The following is a 17,750-nucleotide window of genomic DNA, read 5'->3' on the forward strand; positions in this document are numbered from 1 at the left end:
GTATTCTAATTCATTTATCTGTAGGTGCATAGAGAAAACCTGCAGATGGAAAAAATAACAAATTAATTGCCAAAACATGGGTATATTTATGTTACAGGTTCATTAAAATATTTGATTAGCGATCATTAAAAACGTAGCATTTTTGAGGCAGTACTCCCTTGGAAGGTGTTGCTGCTTCCTATTTTTGTAAGTCACCAAAAATCCTTGAGTCTTAAATTTGACACATACTGACATGTATGAATTAATATTTTAGCAGAAGATTTGGGAATGCCTCTTAAAATTTTTCACTATTTAAGGCATGAGAATCTATCATGGGTTTAATCACATTCTTTTCCCCTTTTGCTTCAGAGGAGGCCTCAGAATGCTGCAGAGCTTTTAGTCAAACAGGATGTATTGGCAAGATAATAATATAAGCTAAAACCAAATGCTGTAGAAATTGATGCTGATCTGAAACAAAGGAAGTCCTACTTCTGTCTTCAGCCCCCAAAAATTTAGCAGTTAAAAACTGAAGGCATTCATGCCTGATGGCTGAAGGTAACATGTATCTATAGAACAAGTTATAAAGAAGGGGGAAAAATCCCTTTCTGAAACTGAACGTGGTACTGCAAAGAGGTTACAGAAACTTTTCTTCAGGAAAGATATGCCACTGAGATTCAGAAAGAGGGTTATTGCTCGTATTTCAAAATATGAAACCAGGGAAGACTATTTTTTAATCTTGGAAACAAAATACGTATTTTTCACTGCTGTCCAGATCAGCATCATATTGGCTTTTTCATTTAGTAAGACATGTTGTCTAGCCATATTGAAAAAAATTGGATATGAGCTCAATGGACTTCTAACTGTTTTTCTTCATTTGGTTGCTGAATTGGAAACCTGAGAGAAGGAATGTTCTTGGCTTAATAAACCCAAGAAAATATCTTTTTCTTTTTTTTTTTTTTTCCCTAGTGGAATGAAAATTATAAATACGTTGTTAAATACTTGAGCAAAACCAGTGCAAGGGGGATGAAAGTTTGACTGTGATAATAGTTATTGTCATCAGTAGTTTAGTGGTTAGAAACGTGGAAAAACCCAAGTTTTCTTCTTTGAATGTTTTCTGAACATACAGTTTCCTCTTGGGTGCCCTGTGAGACTCCAGCGAGTATGTTGCTTTTCTTCTCCAGAGCTTTTCCCCTTTGTGGAACATGCTATTAAAAAGTAATTGATGCAAACGTATAGAGAATAAACAACTGTCTTCCCAAGCCAGTAGGCTGTGACAGGATGAGTGTTCCTGTGTCCTTGCTCATGAACTGTGTAAATGTGAATGCAGATCACTTCTGGAGGTTGAGCTTACACCACTCCAGAATACTCTGCTGCTTAGTAATTGCCACATTCTTGTGGGAGGCGGGAGAATTGGGTTTGCATCCCCTCTGACAGAGGGGAGAATTGGATGCAGGAATCTGAGCATGGACACAAGATGTAAAACTGATCTATTCTGAAAAGATTTCCAGAAAACACTTTTTGATAAATCAGCCCAAATTCACAACTCATTTCTGTGTTGCTGAAACTTACCATTTTAGTAAAGATAAATTCATTTAGGAAAGAAGAAAGAAGAACAGGAAAGGAGAGGTGGTTGCTGTAGTTTAGTGGAACTCCTGCAGGAGAAGGTCTTTTGGAAAGAGAAGCAGACACTCCGGTTGAGGAGATTGACTGAGGCAGTCTGAAACAGCATCATCCACAGCTGCTTTGTATTTTGTGAGCAGGGTAAAGACTCCTTTGTGGTGAACAGAGGCTAGAGAGAGCATTGAGACGTGGCCTCTGGTTCCCATAGGGTGGTCACCACTTGGCTCTGTCGCAGCAGTCTGCATGCTGGGAAGCAGAAGCTTGGTTGTAAAGTATGCAGTCTGTTTGGTAAGTGTGTTACAGTATAGCTTTGCTTGGCTTAGGGTTGGGGTGCCAGTGCGACAAGTACAGTATATTAAGTTTTCTACATTAAATTTCTGATTTTCTGAAACTCTGTTTTTCATATGTGTGCACAAAGATGTGAAAACAGGTATTTTGCACTACTGTTTAGCTTTAAAATTGAGCCGCTAATAGGGCGGCTAAAAGCAGCATAAAGCAAACACATCTGTTTCAGCTCCAGAGTGAATGTTCTTGTTTGCTAAAGCACTGAGAATTTCAAAGCACAGCAGTATGTATAAGTGGAAAGTCTTGAAAACGCTAGCAAACTTTCAACTTTTCTGTCATTTCCTGAAGACATTTGTTTTATTAAGAATCTGTAAATCTCATGTAATGGCAGTAGTACTGTTCAGCTGAATGTTTAGTGGGAAGTGCTTGGAGTAAGTATGTTTAATGCTTTTCAGAAATATATTTACATTATTTGAAGCTAATTTTGAATAGCAAAAAATGTTCATATTTGTCAAACAATATCTATTCTAGCCTGGTGGAAATTCAGTTATCTGTTCTTATTTTAATGTGTTTATGAGTTTGCTTTATGTGTAATTTGGGAAGATTATCTTTTATCTTCAGGACATATTCAATATGTATGTTAAGGAATATGTCAGCCTCATCTTCCAGAAATGTGGTTGCATAAATTTTTTTATGGAAAAGAAGCTGGATCACAAAAAGAAGCAGAAAATAATAGTCAAACTTGTAGTCTTAACCACATGTACAAAACACCCAATTCTTCAGATACGCTTCATTGGGGTCTGTACAGAGTTCATTTTCTGTCAGTTCTTGTGTTGTTTTAATGTACTAAGCAGAAAGGTAGTAGTGTCTTCCACTTCACACTCTCATTTTTTCAGCTGCATCTGTTGGGTATATCATGTCGAAGTTACTTGCATGCTGCACTAATTGTATTGGGGTTTTTGAGATTTGTATTGGGTGGTATCTTCTCTTCATTCCTGCTAGCTTATGTTGGTATCCCGGCCTTTCTTCTGCTGGTTGAGACTGAGTGCTATTTGGTGATGATATTTTTATATTTTATCTATATTTCTTTTGTTGCAGAAATTGTTTTATTGCATATCTAGAATTTTTCAGGGATATCTCATTTGAAAATCTGACGTGGTGGATCTGAAGCCCTTTGCAGCTGAACGTTAGTCCTCAGCAGATTATTGTATGCTTTTGTGAAATTTGAGTGATACCAATGATAAAGGCAGTTGTCACTTTAGTCAGTGTCAGTCTTTAATACGAACGTCTGTACTGCATGTTATTTCTGATCCCTCGGTTACACAGGGTATACTCAAGGTTTGGTAGCTTTCCAAGTACTGGTGCCTTACAAGTAGTAGTGGAGGAATTCTTTTCCTGCCACCAAGAATGAGAAGAAATATAACCAATTGATGCAATCAGTGAGATTGTCAGAATATAAAGAAAAATAATCACAGTAACTCCCTGTTTTCCACTTCAGAAATGGTCTCTTCTTTCAGAATGTCATTAAGTGGTTTTTTATCTAGTAAAGTAATTCTCTGTTTAAATTTTTGTCATCATCATTGATTCTTTTGTAATTTTCAGATTTTTTTTAACTTCATTCTCAAAAATAGCAAGTCAAATTATTTCACACTTTCCACTTAAACTTTAACTTCATAACATAGACCTGACTTTCGAAGGTGAAAGTGCATTAAGCATGGGCGCACATTTGTACGTGTATATGCTGTAATCGATTTCTTGAAGGGTGTTGGGGAGTCATATATATTTCTATAACTGTTCAGTTTTTGGTGTTTTTTTTATAAATTGTTTGTTTCTCTGTTTAAAAATACTGTTTATGAGTTAGCTGGTTTCTTTTCACATGATGTCTTTAATGCAAGGAACACGATACAGGCTATACATTTCTAAATACACTTTACACAGACCAGTTATTTTTGTCAGAAAACAAATCAGATGTCTAAAAAGCTAACTTGCACCTGTTTGTAGACGACTGAACTTGGAACAATAGACAGATCTGATTTGAAGATAATATAATGCTTTTGTAATTGTTTTTCTTCTGATACTTAATGGTGTTGCAAACACCCAGGATTATTCTGTAGTATTTGTGGTTGGCTGCCTTTTTTTTTTAATTATTTTTTATTTTTTTTTTGTTTTCCATGGTTTTCATGCTGGCTTTGATGGCAAATACACCTTGTATTATTTTTTTGAATATGAGTTATGTATCCTATTTGAGGGAGTTTTTAGGTGAAACTATATGCCCATAGTTAACAAGTTCATGTTATTCTGCATCTCTTTTTTTCATCTGTGTGTGAAGAGATTAAGAAGTTTAACAGCAGCAGCTGTTGGTGTTTCAAAATACTTGTAATAATCATATACAGTATTGATGGGTGGGAGTTGTACAGGCAAAATTCATGTTTTATTCTTAAGAAATAAAATCTTCCATCTCAAAATTATTCCTACTCTATGACGTTAAAACTTTAAACTTTTTTGGTTACAGTTTTGAGGATATTCTGTGCCTTGCTGATTCCTCATCTTTGTCAGATATCACCCTTGATGGCAATCCAATAGCTCAGGAGACATGGTACAAACACACTGTTCTCCATCATATGATGCAGCTCCGACAGCTAGATATGAAGAGAATCACAGTAAGAAATTTCTGTTTTTGTCAAACTTACTAGATTATTAAAATCAGAAGTAAAATATAGGGGTTTCTGTGTATATATGTATATTAAAAATACCAAAGCTTTTTCTTAACTTAGCATGGAATTGAGCTGTATATAGATACTATAGTATTTAAAAATTTAATCTTTTTTTCTTTTGATCAGTATTATGTAAGGGTACACTTTTTAACTTGTTTATTTTTAAATGCTTAAACTCTTCATTAGTAAATACGTTGTGATTAATTGCCATGTGACATGAGAGAATCTGCAAAGCTTTTGGTTAGAAGTTTCCCAACACAGTTTTTACTGGTTTGCTGTATTGCTGAAAAGGAACAGCATATTTCTTCCAAAGGAGTAGTCTGTTTTCCCTAAAATTGATGTTACTGGTATTTTCTTTCATTTAAAAATCTTGTTGATTACTTCAGTCTGCTTTTCTAAGGAACACTGGTGATTAGACAGTTTCTGTGTGTGTGTCTGTATTTCTCCCTTCCTTACCTAACCTACTTTCCCTCTTCTGTTTCCGCTACACAAGTTCAAGTAGTCTTGATAAGGAAGAGAGGACTCACAGGCAACCAAGTCTCTTACAGACTTCTTGAAAATACACTGTAAGGTAGAGGATGATGGGCAATCACTGCAGGCCTTACCATTAAGTCAACTATTTATCTCTTAATATAGGAATAGCTATTCTGATTCTTCTGTGTCTGCTCAGAAGTGATGTGTAAGCATGACCTTCTTAAAAGAGTAATCCATCCAACAGCAAGATAACAAATATATGTTTTACAAGCAACAGTGTTGCAGTGTTATCTTTTTTGACCAGGTGCAATACACATACATTATTTTAAATGCTCATTTCCTTTGTACAAAGGCTGTACTGCATTATAAATTATAAATCTGTTGTTTTACCATCTCTCCTGTTGTCCTGTGGCAGTCCACCATAAGCATAAAAATAGAGCTTATTAAGATGTAAAATGGAACATATGTGGAAAAGATTTATTTAAAAAATAAAGTGCTTTGGGTCATGAGTCTTTTACTCCTAGCATCAGGAATAACAAAGACTTGCTTGTTTGCATGTATTCTGTGAGTTGGTTGGTAGGTAGGTTTTGGGTTTTTTCTTTTGTGAGTTTATACTGACTTAATTGACTGCTTGCTAATTAATTTGCATTTTAAAAGATCATTTTCTCAGTATTATTTCAGAAACTTGAGTTGCCTAAAGAAAATCTTTCCCTTCCCTCCCCACCTCTCTCAGCCCCTTCTTGAGAGGAGATGGATCCTGCTAGAACTCCCAGTGGTGGGAAAAACGGTAGAAAAAGCTCCAACTCCTTTTCAGACTCTATGGGTTGTGTATGGAGAAAAAGCTATTAGAAATGCACAGCCATGGGAAAAACTGAGTCTGGGTTCACACCTTGTTAAACATCAGAGAATCAGCCACAAGACAAAAAGCCATAGAAACCCAGGCTCCACCAGTAGTGCTGCTCATAAATCTACTTGTAAAAAGAATGTGTTTTGTGTTCTTTATTTGCCTTCTGGTTTTTGAGCCTTGAACTTTTTTATCCTTTTCTCCATGTAGAGAGTGCTGTATGTTTTGTCCAATAAAAACTGTTACCCAGATAATCATATAACTTAAACTGGGATTATTAAGAGGAATAACAAGTATTACGAGGTTTGTGATAAAATTAGAGAGTTGGCAATGCCAAATCCAGCTATTCTGCCTAGTAATGCAGTGTGCTGTTGCCGTTGGCTGTAAGGGTACATGTAACTTGGTGGGGAAATGCAAGTGCAAAATTGGGTTTGTGCTTTTTCTCACTTGAGTAGTGTACCTAAACTTAATTACATGTATAGGATCTTTTCATTAGTCTGAAGGGTGTACAGACCATTTTGAACTTAAGCGTTGCTTTGCTATGTGAAGAACCAAGAGCTGGATCGGGATGTTGAGTTTTTTTTCTGACTAGAAGTTCCTCACTAACCTGTTTAGAAGTAGTTCTGCTTGAGAACTGAGTTTTACACAATTGTTAGTTCTGCTTTTGACTTTTTTTTAATTGCTGGCTTTGCTGGGACAAGAAAATTAATTAAAGAAATAATAAAATCTGAAGGTTAATTTTCAAAAGTTTGTGAGAGACCTTGAAGTTTAGTCATACTGGTTTTCAAGAAGACAAAACGCTTTTTGGTACCAGGCCTTTTCTATAGGATTCTCTGGAGAAAGGGAACCGTGGACCAAAAGTCTGGTGGTAACTGCCTCTGCCTTAGGGAACTATTCAGGAACAGATTGCTGCTATGAAAATCAAATATTTGCACTTGGAATAAAATGTTTTTTGCATTGTAGTTGTTCTGATGTTTCATAAGTTGGGGCAGATTTGCCTTTATTCAAGGGTTTGCATCATCTTATGTCAACTTTTAAACCCTGACCCATGAGGAAATTGGTGTTTTTTAGGTTGCCTCATTCCTAAGCCATTGTTGAATGTAAGATTTAGGCTCTTAAGCTGCTGAGGCATGGACCCAGCAGTGATGAAATCCGTTGGAGGTTAGTTACCTGTAACGAGTTTCACTGTAAGACTAACCACTTATTGTCTGCGCTCGAAGATGATTTTCAGCTGAAAAAGCCTACCCATGTTGTATTGTGTATGTAAACCATTCAGTCAATGGAAATCTTTTACTTTCTCAAACTCTGATAGATCAGTCTAGAGGCTTAACACATGGGGAGGAGGCTGAATCACTGTGGCTGGTCAGATGACTGTGTGCCGCCGGTGTTAACCGTCGGTAACTGTAACAGTTACTACCTGTAGTCCACCTTAGTTGTGAGGTGACTCGATGAAATAGGCTTATGTGCAACTGCGTTGCGTTGCAGTCAAAGCAGGCTGAGGTTGCATATGTAGTCATTTCCATTGTCTGGTCAACCTACTATAATATTTTTCTGTACATCTAAGCTTTTTGAATAGATTTCATAGTTTGGACTTTTTCAAGAATGGATTTATACAGTGGCACTTAGAGTTTAGCTGTGACCTAGCGTTTTTCCTCCAGTCTTTTGTAAGAGTAAGCAGATGTTGTCTGCAGACACATCATAAAATATTAAAATATGAATGATATGTGTACGTATTCCTTACTGAGGAATTACTTAACCAGGATCACTTGCTATGTGTCACTTCAAATACACTTTCTCAAGAGAATTTGCTAAATATACGTGTATGTTATATCTATCTATATTATATAATTTATATATTTTGTAAATGTGCTGCAGCTCCCAAATTGAAAGATAATCTGCAGCTTTTTAACAGTAAAACTGTGCTTCTTTTCATTGATGTTTTATAGGTTTTGGATGCTTAGAAGGCTGAGTTTGGTTTTGATTATTTGCTTAGGCATTTCCCTGCTGATCAGGGAGTAGATTCTACTGCTTTATCCAGAATAGAATTCTTTATTGATTCCATCAGCGCCATGGAGTGTTGTTTTTTTAGGCAAGGATCCCTAATGTTTTTTTGCTTTCCACCTGAAAATAAGTTACTTCAGGAACTTCTAGAGTCATTCTTGTGGATTATAATTCTGTCTTTTAAATCGGGTCTTGCAAAAGTATACCAAATTAATAATAAAAGTAAAAAATGGAGGTACATCTTATTGTCAGGTACACTTAAAGATTCATCAGAAATGTTACGCTTGCTGTTTTCCGTGGCTGTATTTCTCCTAGAACCATTCTTACTTCATTCTTGTGTAAAATCAGCCTCAGTGGTGTACAGGACAAGTAGTCTGCCTTCTGCAAGTATAAGTGAGCTGAATTTTATGCACTTTGTGTAGTGTATTGTAAAGTCTTCTTACGCTTGGAAAGCTTAAATGTGTATTTTCAGGCCATTATTCATATTCTCTCCCCCACCCCCTTTTTTCCTCTCCGTTACTTCAAGTAGTTTAAATAAAGTATGCTATAGCTGTTTCTATTCCATAGTAAAATTATTTGAATAATTTTAAGGTAGATGTACTATGGAAATGAAATGCTGCATTCTTTGTGTGTTACCCTAGAATTTTTCTGTCCTGTGACTTAAGTGGTAGCGTTTGGTGAAAAAGAACTTGTTGGAATAACAGTAAAACAGCAGAGCAGCGGCAAGGAAGAATTGCCCTGCATTCTGCTGTGCTCTCTTTAGGATCCTTTTCGGGTCTTCCTGGCTGTTACCGATGGAAAGGCACCAGAATGACACAGGTTTGGCCCAAATCCGTGCTGGTGTCGTTATGGTAGTGCTGGTGTAGCAGTAGGGGGAGCTCCCAGCTTGCCGAAGCGGCAGCTACAGCTCTAATGGGAAACCCTTAAGGGTGGCAGTGCCTTTAATGTGTCTTATTTTGTGTGTGTCCTGTCGCTACTGTTGCTTCACACTGAGAATGTAAACATGGAGCCTTAGCAGAAAGTTATTACGTGGCGCTTTTTTTTTTTTTTTTTTTTTTTTTTTTGGAAGATGGTTTCTTAGCCATTTAGCCTGAGAAGCGCAGAACTAATGAATGGCGGAGATTTCAATATACAAGAGGACACCCGAGTCCTTTTGTAATGATCTGGCACTTCGACCTTCTGGAGAAGCATCCCTCCTTGTCCAGCAAGGTTTGGTTTAAAGATGAAACAAAGTTATGGACAATAACAGCAGGATGAGAGGGGGGGGGGTCAAAGAAAAAGGGAGACAGAAAGAATTTCAAAGGTGCTAGAGCTAAAAGAGAAAGGATGATAGTAAAAATGAATTGTGGCAAGGTTTTTAAGGGTTTTGTTTTATAACTTTGTGGGTTTTTTTTTGTGGGTATTGGCAGGGGGGATGTTGTGTTTTTTCAAGATTGATTGCATGTGTTGTCTAAGATTAATCAGGAAATGTATACGGATTTGATTTCCATAAAAAGTGGGTTTGGCCCTTGATTTATTTAGATGTTTTCCCTATTATTCTGCCTTTATGAATACTAACTAAAACTAGGGCATATTTTCTTTTTAGACTGAGCTAATTTCATTTAGAAAATATTATTTTTTAAACATGTCTAAGTAGGATAAACTCTTGATCAAGAAAAAGTCTTATTCTGTAAATAGAAGACTTTTGTTAGAATATAATTTACTGTAGTTCATTTAATTCTTTGTGTTGAGATTGTGTTGGCAGGGAAGGTACTGGACTGACTTGAATGAGGGCAGTAGTCATGTATGGAACGCAGTGTCATAAAGTAGGTGTTTGGACTGGATTAGGGGAGGGCTTCGAGAAGGCAGTTAGGGTAAGAAGAGACCTTTGTGGAAGCTGAGAGAAAACTGAATTAGGAAACTTTGTGGATATTTGCCTTAGAGCTTTGCGGGGCCGGGTAGAGGGGGCAGACACGACCCCTTAATTTGTTTTGAAAGGAATAAAATCAATGACGGCTGATTTATTATAGTTTAGTGTCATTTTGTTCTCTAATGCTCACCTTCCCCAGTGCAAAACACAAGAATACCTCGGTTAGTTTGAAGCTGAGTCTGTGACAACTGGCCATTGCTTTCTGCCAAATAGAATGGATAATTCTTGCTTCCTCTCCCATGGTGGGAAAGCAAGTTTACATTTCTCTTCTTTGTGCATGCCAGTTTTATATAATCAAACTTCTAGGGAACAAAAAACTTTACTTTGAGACTTCTAAACATACTTCAAGTTATTTAATATGTTCAATGTGTTGATAAGTCATTAGAGAAGATTAAGACACTGAAATTGTAAAAAGCTTGTTTTTGTAGGAAGCCAATTTAAAAGGCATACATGCAAGGTTGGATGAAGAGATTTAATTAGAAAATAAAAAAAGACAAACTAGAAACAACTCTAACCAACTTTCTCTATAGAAAGATATCACTAATGTAATTGGGTAGTGTTTATATTTTATTTTAAGATTTCAGGCTTTTTAAAGTAAACGTAGGCTTAGTACACTAACACATACTTGGGATGAAGAGCTGTCATGAGAATAATGTTTGTAGTTGTTAACACTTTGAATCATACCTGGAGGAACAATAGATTTTTCTTTGGCATTATTAATTATGCATTCATATATGTGGCATGTTACCTGCATGGGGTTTATTTCATGATTTTCACAGCATCACCCTGAGCCCTCCCATTCAGGTATTAGGGTTTCATTGTGTGGTATTTTGTTGTATTGGGATCTAGAAGGCCTTCTGTATCTGTATGTGATTTTATTTAATTTGTTGTTGAGCCTCCTTTATCATGGACTCGTGATCTCTTGAGGTCCCTTCTAATCTGGATTATTTTGTAATTCTATGACGCTGGCCCTTTGGTAATACCCTGTGTAGGACGAACTGAAAGCCCAGTAGCAGAGGAAGCTGCCAACAAAACTTCACCCTCAAAAGGCCAGAAGTTGCTTTCAGAACAAAACACCCACCCCACCCCCGCAAAAAAACCCCAACCAACAACCAAAAAGTGTTAGGCTTTCCAATTAGCATTCCAGGGAAATTCTTGTATACACTTGGGGTAGAGGAGGCTTACCCTATCCAAAGCCTCATGCTTTAATCTGCATTAAGGTATTCCTCTTGTTTTAATATATGCTTATTAAATGAAAGTTGCAGAGGAACAATTTGGAAGTTTGTTGTTCAATCCCCTTTCAGATTCATGTCAAAAGCCATGGTATGTCAGTAGATTTCAGGGAGGCTGTACACAGATAAGAGCAAATCTTATGTGAGCCTAACTTCATATGCTTTGGAAATAATTTTCTTAAAAATGTAACAGCAATCCTAAGTGTGAAGTTTCTGTTTTATTTCTCTTCCAGTAAGCCTTCACCCATGTGCTTAGGAGTTCTTAATTCTCTGACCACAGCATGTTTTATTTATACAGAAATTTTGACATATCAGTAGGTCTTCATGGTTGGTGGTGCTTTCTGTTCACTGCTGTTTGTTAATTTTCTTTACACACAACTTTCTGGAAAGTGAAAGTGAAAAGGTTGGGACAGGAGCTTTCTATTTTGAGGGAAATCAAAACACTTTCCCTACGTTCTGGGAAGATACTTTAATAGAAACACCCAAATGGCATGTGAAGTAAATCAAAATAAGTTAAAAGTATGCTTCCCAAATATTTGTGTTGGAAGAACTCTTTTTACTTCATAGTGAACATTTCTTTTGTTACTTGGAAAATATATGTTCTAAAAATACCGTGCTGTGAGAATGTTTAGACTTCTGTAAATAGGGCGCATTCAACCTAATATGGGTGTATTGCAATATTAAAGTGCTGTACCAGGAAAATTAAGCATCTTCACTTACATGACTTCCATTATTTAAGAATCAATGCTTTCTTCTTGCAACTTCTTCTTGAATAGGTAATAATATTGATGAGAAATAACGTTAATGTAGGATACTTACCTTTGAAAATATTCTTTTCTTCCTAAGTTCTGTAGGAGATGGAAAAAAGTCAGTCCCTGGACACAATATATAATGCTAAAAATCAATCTCTAGATTATGATTTGAGCATAAATAGGGTTCAGCTTGTTCACTCTGTGTCTTTCCTTACCAGAAAAATCCAACTAATTGTAAAAACCACTACGAAGATACAATGCACTGTTATATTTAACATATATTTATATATTCTTTTTCACTGTCATACTCGCTGTATGCTTTATACTTTTCCAAAGACCTTTACAAATACTAGTTTTAGTAGCTTTATTTTCACTATTTGTATCCAAGTAGATTTTTTCTGTATTTCCTGATTTATTTATAATTACAAATTTTATTTTAAATATTTAGAAACATTGAAATGTTAAAATTATTGAAATGAAATTGTTTATTTCAAATACCAACACAAAAAAATACTGATAATTTTTTAGTAACGCTGTTCAGAACCTGATTACTTTCTCCTTTTCTGAAGTTGTTTTTTCTTTTATTCATCCAGGAAGAAGAGAGACGTATGGCATCTGTTGCAGCAAGGAAAGAGGAAGAAAGGAAGCGTGAAAGCCATAAACAGACCTTGCTAAAGGTATTTTGTGTGGTAGTTCGAAGCCTACTGTAAACCAATTTACATAGCCCAGTATGCCTCAATCTTTTTTTTTTTTTTTTACCGCTTAAGCAGTGCACTCCACAATTGAAACTCTTAGTCAACGACTCAAGATACACTTTAGAAAAAAATCCCAGTTGAATACATGATTGTGATGTATGTGAAAGGATGGCCAACTTAATTTTCACAAATCCAGACATGAAGTAAATCCAGGGTAAAGGAAAGGACTTTTCAGTGATTTCAAATTCCTTGAACTTGGTCTCCCCCATTTCATGTGAGTGCTCCAACTTCTGCCATGCAGGGTGTTCTGAAGTAGTTTTTCCTTCATTCTTTCCTGTTGAGGTCCTTGCTTTCTGTAGAAAAAGTTAAGCAGCCATCAGAGCAGCAGCTAGACTCCAGCTGCCGTCTTTTTCAGAAGAACGCTTATCTACGGGACCACCTGGCCTGGTTAGGGCTTGTGTACGTGACATGGAATACTCCTACCAGGGGAGACTGAGGTGCACTCTGGAGTACTTTTATGGGGCTGTGACCTATAATAGGAGACCAAAGTTCAAGGATCTAAGAGTCTGCATTCCATTTTTTTAAATGGAATAAAAAAAAACCCCAACAAACAAGAACCTAAATATATGAACGGGGAGGGGGGAAATAACTTAATGTTTAATGCCAAAAAATATATTTTGATTTCCTAGTTATTTTTATGCATTTGTAATTTTGACTTACTGTTTTAAAAACCACCCACAATATAACAAAAAAGTCTTAGATACAGTCGTGGTTTTTTTTTTTCTTAAGCAGCACTGTGTGTGGTGTGTGTGTTGGTTTTTTTTGATTGTGGAGTTGGTTTTTTTTCTTTCTGTGTGTGTGTCCCCAAGATACTGATGTATTTAAAGTCTTTAGGTTTTCAGTTTTGGTGCCTATTCTTAGTAACATAAAGAAATGGGAAATTAGTAAGTAATATTCACACATAATGTTATTTTATACTGCTGAAAAGCTAACTCTGTCTCTGGACTAGAAAAAAAGTAGGTGTTTATTTGAAGTTCATGTTCTTAACTGTAACTTAAACATTGATGTAATATTTCCTTGTAGCAGAGGGTTTGTTTGTCTTGATGGCCTAGATTTCTCAGTGCATTTTGCTAGTGGAAACTTCCCTTAGAAGAGAGAAAATAAATTTTTAATGTATCATGCTGTTATTATTCAACTTTCAACATTAAATTGTAGATTTTTTTAATGTAGTTGAGGTAACTTTATCTTAAAGTCACATGGTAAAACAGCCAATTATCAACATCTTTTTCATGATTTCAGGATTTTTTATTTTTTCCTTTGAAAATGTGTGTTATGATTCTGGTTTCTTTTTTCCTGTTACACACAACTGAATTGAAAGGAACAAATCTGCTCATAGATACAATGTCCGATGAAAAAAAAATTGCAAGCTGTAGGATTTTCTTCATAGTTGAATTTGAAGAAAATATTTAGAGAGCTATATCCTGCAATTTTTGCTGTTGTCACTTTCCTCCAAACTTCCTTAAACTGTATGCAATGTAAATGAAATTATAAGCACTCGTTCAGTAGTAAACAATGGCTGTTTTCCTGTACTCACTGCATCGGAGAAATCAATTTCAGCAATGTCATCTCTTCTTTCTCCCTTGCTGATACATACTTGCCTGCCCTAACAACGGAGTTTCTTCATCTCTCTTTTTCCAGACTTATTTTTTTACTGCTTAAAACCCACTCCTCTGGGAAAGCTTGGGATGTACTTTGAAATGTACAGAGAATGTAATTCCTTTCCAACAGAGGCTGAACTTAATTACTGGAAGGAGAAATAGTTACTGCTAGCAGAATCTTCACACTTCTAGAATTTGCTTTCTGTAAAATTTATTCTTGGAAGTTTTCAGAGGCTCTGTGGGAATCCAGCAGCCCACAGCTGAGGGCCAACAAAGCAGTAGAGCTGTGTGGTAGCTGAGGTTATGAGGAGACCCTCACCTTCCAGAACAAACAGAATTTTCTAAATGTGATGGGAAGAAACTGCTGACTATTTTAGGTTCCTCTACTTTCTGTGATATGGAGATCAGTCATCGCTAAAGTCTATGTGTAAACGTTGGGTACATAGTGTTCTCTAACCAGATAACATCATAATGCTTTGGGCAAATTGGATGGGGAGTAGTTTTGAGCTCTTTACAATGGAAAAACTTTCAGAAGAAAATTTTAAAAGTAGTTCCCATGTTCATAAAAATTATGTCCGTAGTTGTCTGTTACTGACACTGAAAGTACATTTGAAGTCTAGTAGATCTACCTCTGCATTATCAGTCATTGAAACAGATCACAGTGTTTACTCTAAGAGCTGCAAGCATGAGGGATTTGTGTGTAGGTATTAAATGTTTTACTGTGAAACGTTTATATGCAGTTGCTCTTTATTCTGAAGGAAATACACAGGCTCCGCAGATTTGCAGTCACAGATGATGAAATGCTTGCTGCTTTTGTTGATGTACTTTCTGTTTTTCAAAGAAATATTCATTTGTACTGCTTTATACTTCACATCTCCAACACTTGAGCACTGTGAGGGACTTTCTCAGTGAATGACACTGGTGATATCCACAACTTGCCTACTGTGAAAGAAATTACCTAAAAATATGATGGTAACAGTCACATGTTACTTTTATAGATTAAACCTAGAAGATAGTGAGTAAAGATTAAACTAAATGTATCGAAAATGTTCATTTCAAACTGTAAAATTAGGTGCTCCCTGATCCCCTGCCTTTCTCCGTAGGCATATAAAATAGTGGGGTTTTTTTCTGTTTGAAAAAAGGCGCTATAATAAAACTTTGTGGTTTGTGTTGATTTTTTTTTTTTTTTTCCCAGCCATAGAGCCTGTCTTAGAACAGAAACGTAAATGTCAATTTTAAAACAAATAAAGCCTTTCTAACCTTCAGGAGTTTTGGTACAGCCTTCTAAATCCTAATCAGTATTTTGTTGTTTTCTTTTTTAGGCTGATATTAATCAGCATAACAAAATAGTCTAAAGGAGACAGGAACTAATGTAATCATATTTAAGAGTATGATATTAGGCTTTTAACAGTGGTAAGAAATTGATAAAGGTGATTAACTTATGCTCTAAGGAAATAATTGTTAGCAGGGATTTACCTTCCCTGAAATTATTTTAGACCCAATTTGAGAGTTTAGACCCAATTTGCAACTTAAAACTAGCAAGTACTTGCTGTTTCAATCCAAAATTCCATGGCAATGAAGTAGAATATTCATTAGTACATCTGAAAAGTATGCATCTTTTATACTTCCCCTGTTTATGGGTAAAATCAGTGACAAGTGCACAGGCTGCCTACCAACTGGTATTTGTGCTACGTAGGGCAAATTCCTGATTGCCTTCCTCCCCCCCTTCTAAAATATGAGATTGGTAGCTTGTACTAATGTTCTGAAGTATATGAGAGGAGTTAGAGATTTCTTAGAATATTGTGGGTTTTTATTACTTTCTAAGAGTGGGAAGCTTTAAATTAAGGTGGTTACTTTGTATGGGTGTGAAACCTGCATTTCTAACAGCAGCATCAATTTAGAGTATGATATTATAACTAAGAAATTATTGGCTTTGACTGATACGTTGTTTTCTTCATGTATTGTGGATGTGAATTTATTTTATGCTAAGCTTCTCTATAAGATTTTCCTTTCAAATTCTAAGTCACTGTTCAAGTTCCATTGAGAGTAGTGTAACGGTGAGAGAGCTGACCCCCAGAGAGTTAGGTCTGGTTCAGAGAAACCAAATGAAGTGACACTAATGATGAATTTACCCTTTGATGTTATTACCCTTTGGTGTGCAGCTTTCATCTGATGCGAATTCAGCCACCGGTCCACGAGCTCCTAGAAAACACCTGTTTTTTTTAACCTTTTAAAGTATTCTAAATTGGATCTATTAAATCACATATATCTATATGATATCATAGAATAATAAGCAATATATAGAATTGTAAGGTAATTGATGTGACCTGCATGACTACACAAGAACAAGTACCTAATAGACTTTTGAAATACTGGCTCATTGACAAGGCTCGTCTAGAATATAAATACTACTTTTAAAAGAACTGTAACAAAATGTTTGAACTTAGATCTGTTGTAGTCCTTGTATCCATACCAAAGTTAATTTCATTTTTTGTTTTTATAAACCTGACTTTCCATTTTTCAGAAGGTAATTTTTTTCCCCCATGCAGGGTATGTTGTTGCAATTACCGCTGAGACTTACAGCAGTTGCAGAGCTGACTTAGCTTAAGTGCTAGGGTCTCTGTAGCAGCGTGGAGGAAAGTATGAGCAGTCTGCCCTGTTCTGTGAGAGCAGTATTACAAGCAGCTCCAGACCATCAAAATGAGACATCTGGAGTTATCCAAACTAAACAGTTTAACTTTATTCTTTCATAAGTTGTGGATTTAATTTGTTAGCTTTCATGTTTCTGCTATTGCCTATTTTGTGAAGTCATTGTTTGCTGGCAGTTATGCAAAACAGCATTGATTTTAATGCATAACCACCAACCAGAACTATCATTTCTTCAATTTAAAATGTTTAAAGTGGCATATTTCTTTCAGAGCAAACGAGTGTGTTGATCCTGCTCTGTCATAACTTATAACTTTTTTATCTTGTTTCAGGAAAAGAAACGGTTAACAATTTGTAATATTGCTCGTCAATGGGAGGTACAGCAGAATCGAATAGCTCTTGTGGCTTCTTTAAACCAAGATAAAGATAACGAGCCCTGTCAGATCAATGGCAGTGCTGCATATGTATTTCCTGAAGAAAGCAGGTATTTTATTGGGTAATACTTCTTGTTCGTGTCTAATATTCCAGGTTACTACTTCTCACCTCTGACGTCTCACTGTATTTCATTATCAGCAGTAATATATCCAAAGCAATCCAGAAAAGGTGTTTTACTTGGTGATTAAACCTGTTGGCCATTAGTAATAAGTAACATATATTAGATAAGTAATATAACAGTAACTCATTGACTAAAAAAGCACAAGCTAATTATGTGATTTTGCTAAATAAGGGAGGATTTCATGTTTGAAAGGAATGTTAAATATGAATTTTGACCCTTCTTCAGGCTGTTCATTTCCTTGACAGCTTAGATTGTTGCCCTCCATCAAAATGAATGAAATAAGGATGTATGAGCACTGCAAACATTTGTAACCTCTTTGTGTATCAAGAGGTTTCATAAACTGAGTATTGAATTCCTGTTCTTAATTTGAACAGCAGTGTATCTT

At 35.9% G+C, this 17,750-nt stretch overlaps 1 protein-coding gene across 3 annotated transcripts in view; it reads left to right on the plus strand.

Annotated features, from left to right (window-relative positions):
* The window catches only part of LRRC49 (leucine rich repeat containing 49), a 49,506-nt gene that overhangs the window by 19,169 nt on the left and 12,587 nt on the right, over positions 1–17,750 (plus strand). For all 3 annotated transcript variants that reach the window (XM_055790879.1, XM_027782123.2, XM_027782124.2), the window contains 3 exons: positions 4,397–4,544; positions 12,404–12,487; positions 17,142–17,293. In XM_055790879.1, the coding sequence (XP_055646854.1) occupies positions 4,397–4,544; positions 12,404–12,487; positions 17,142–17,293 (384 nt within the window). The remainder of the gene's footprint in view (positions 1–4,396; positions 4,545–12,403; positions 12,488–17,141; positions 17,294–17,750) is intronic.

Source organism: Falco peregrinus, chromosome 1 (genome assembly GCF_023634155.1).
Source record: "Falco peregrinus isolate bFalPer1 chromosome 1, bFalPer1.pri, whole genome shotgun sequence".
Classification (NCBI taxonomy): domain Eukaryota; kingdom Metazoa; phylum Chordata; class Aves; order Falconiformes; family Falconidae; genus Falco; species Falco peregrinus.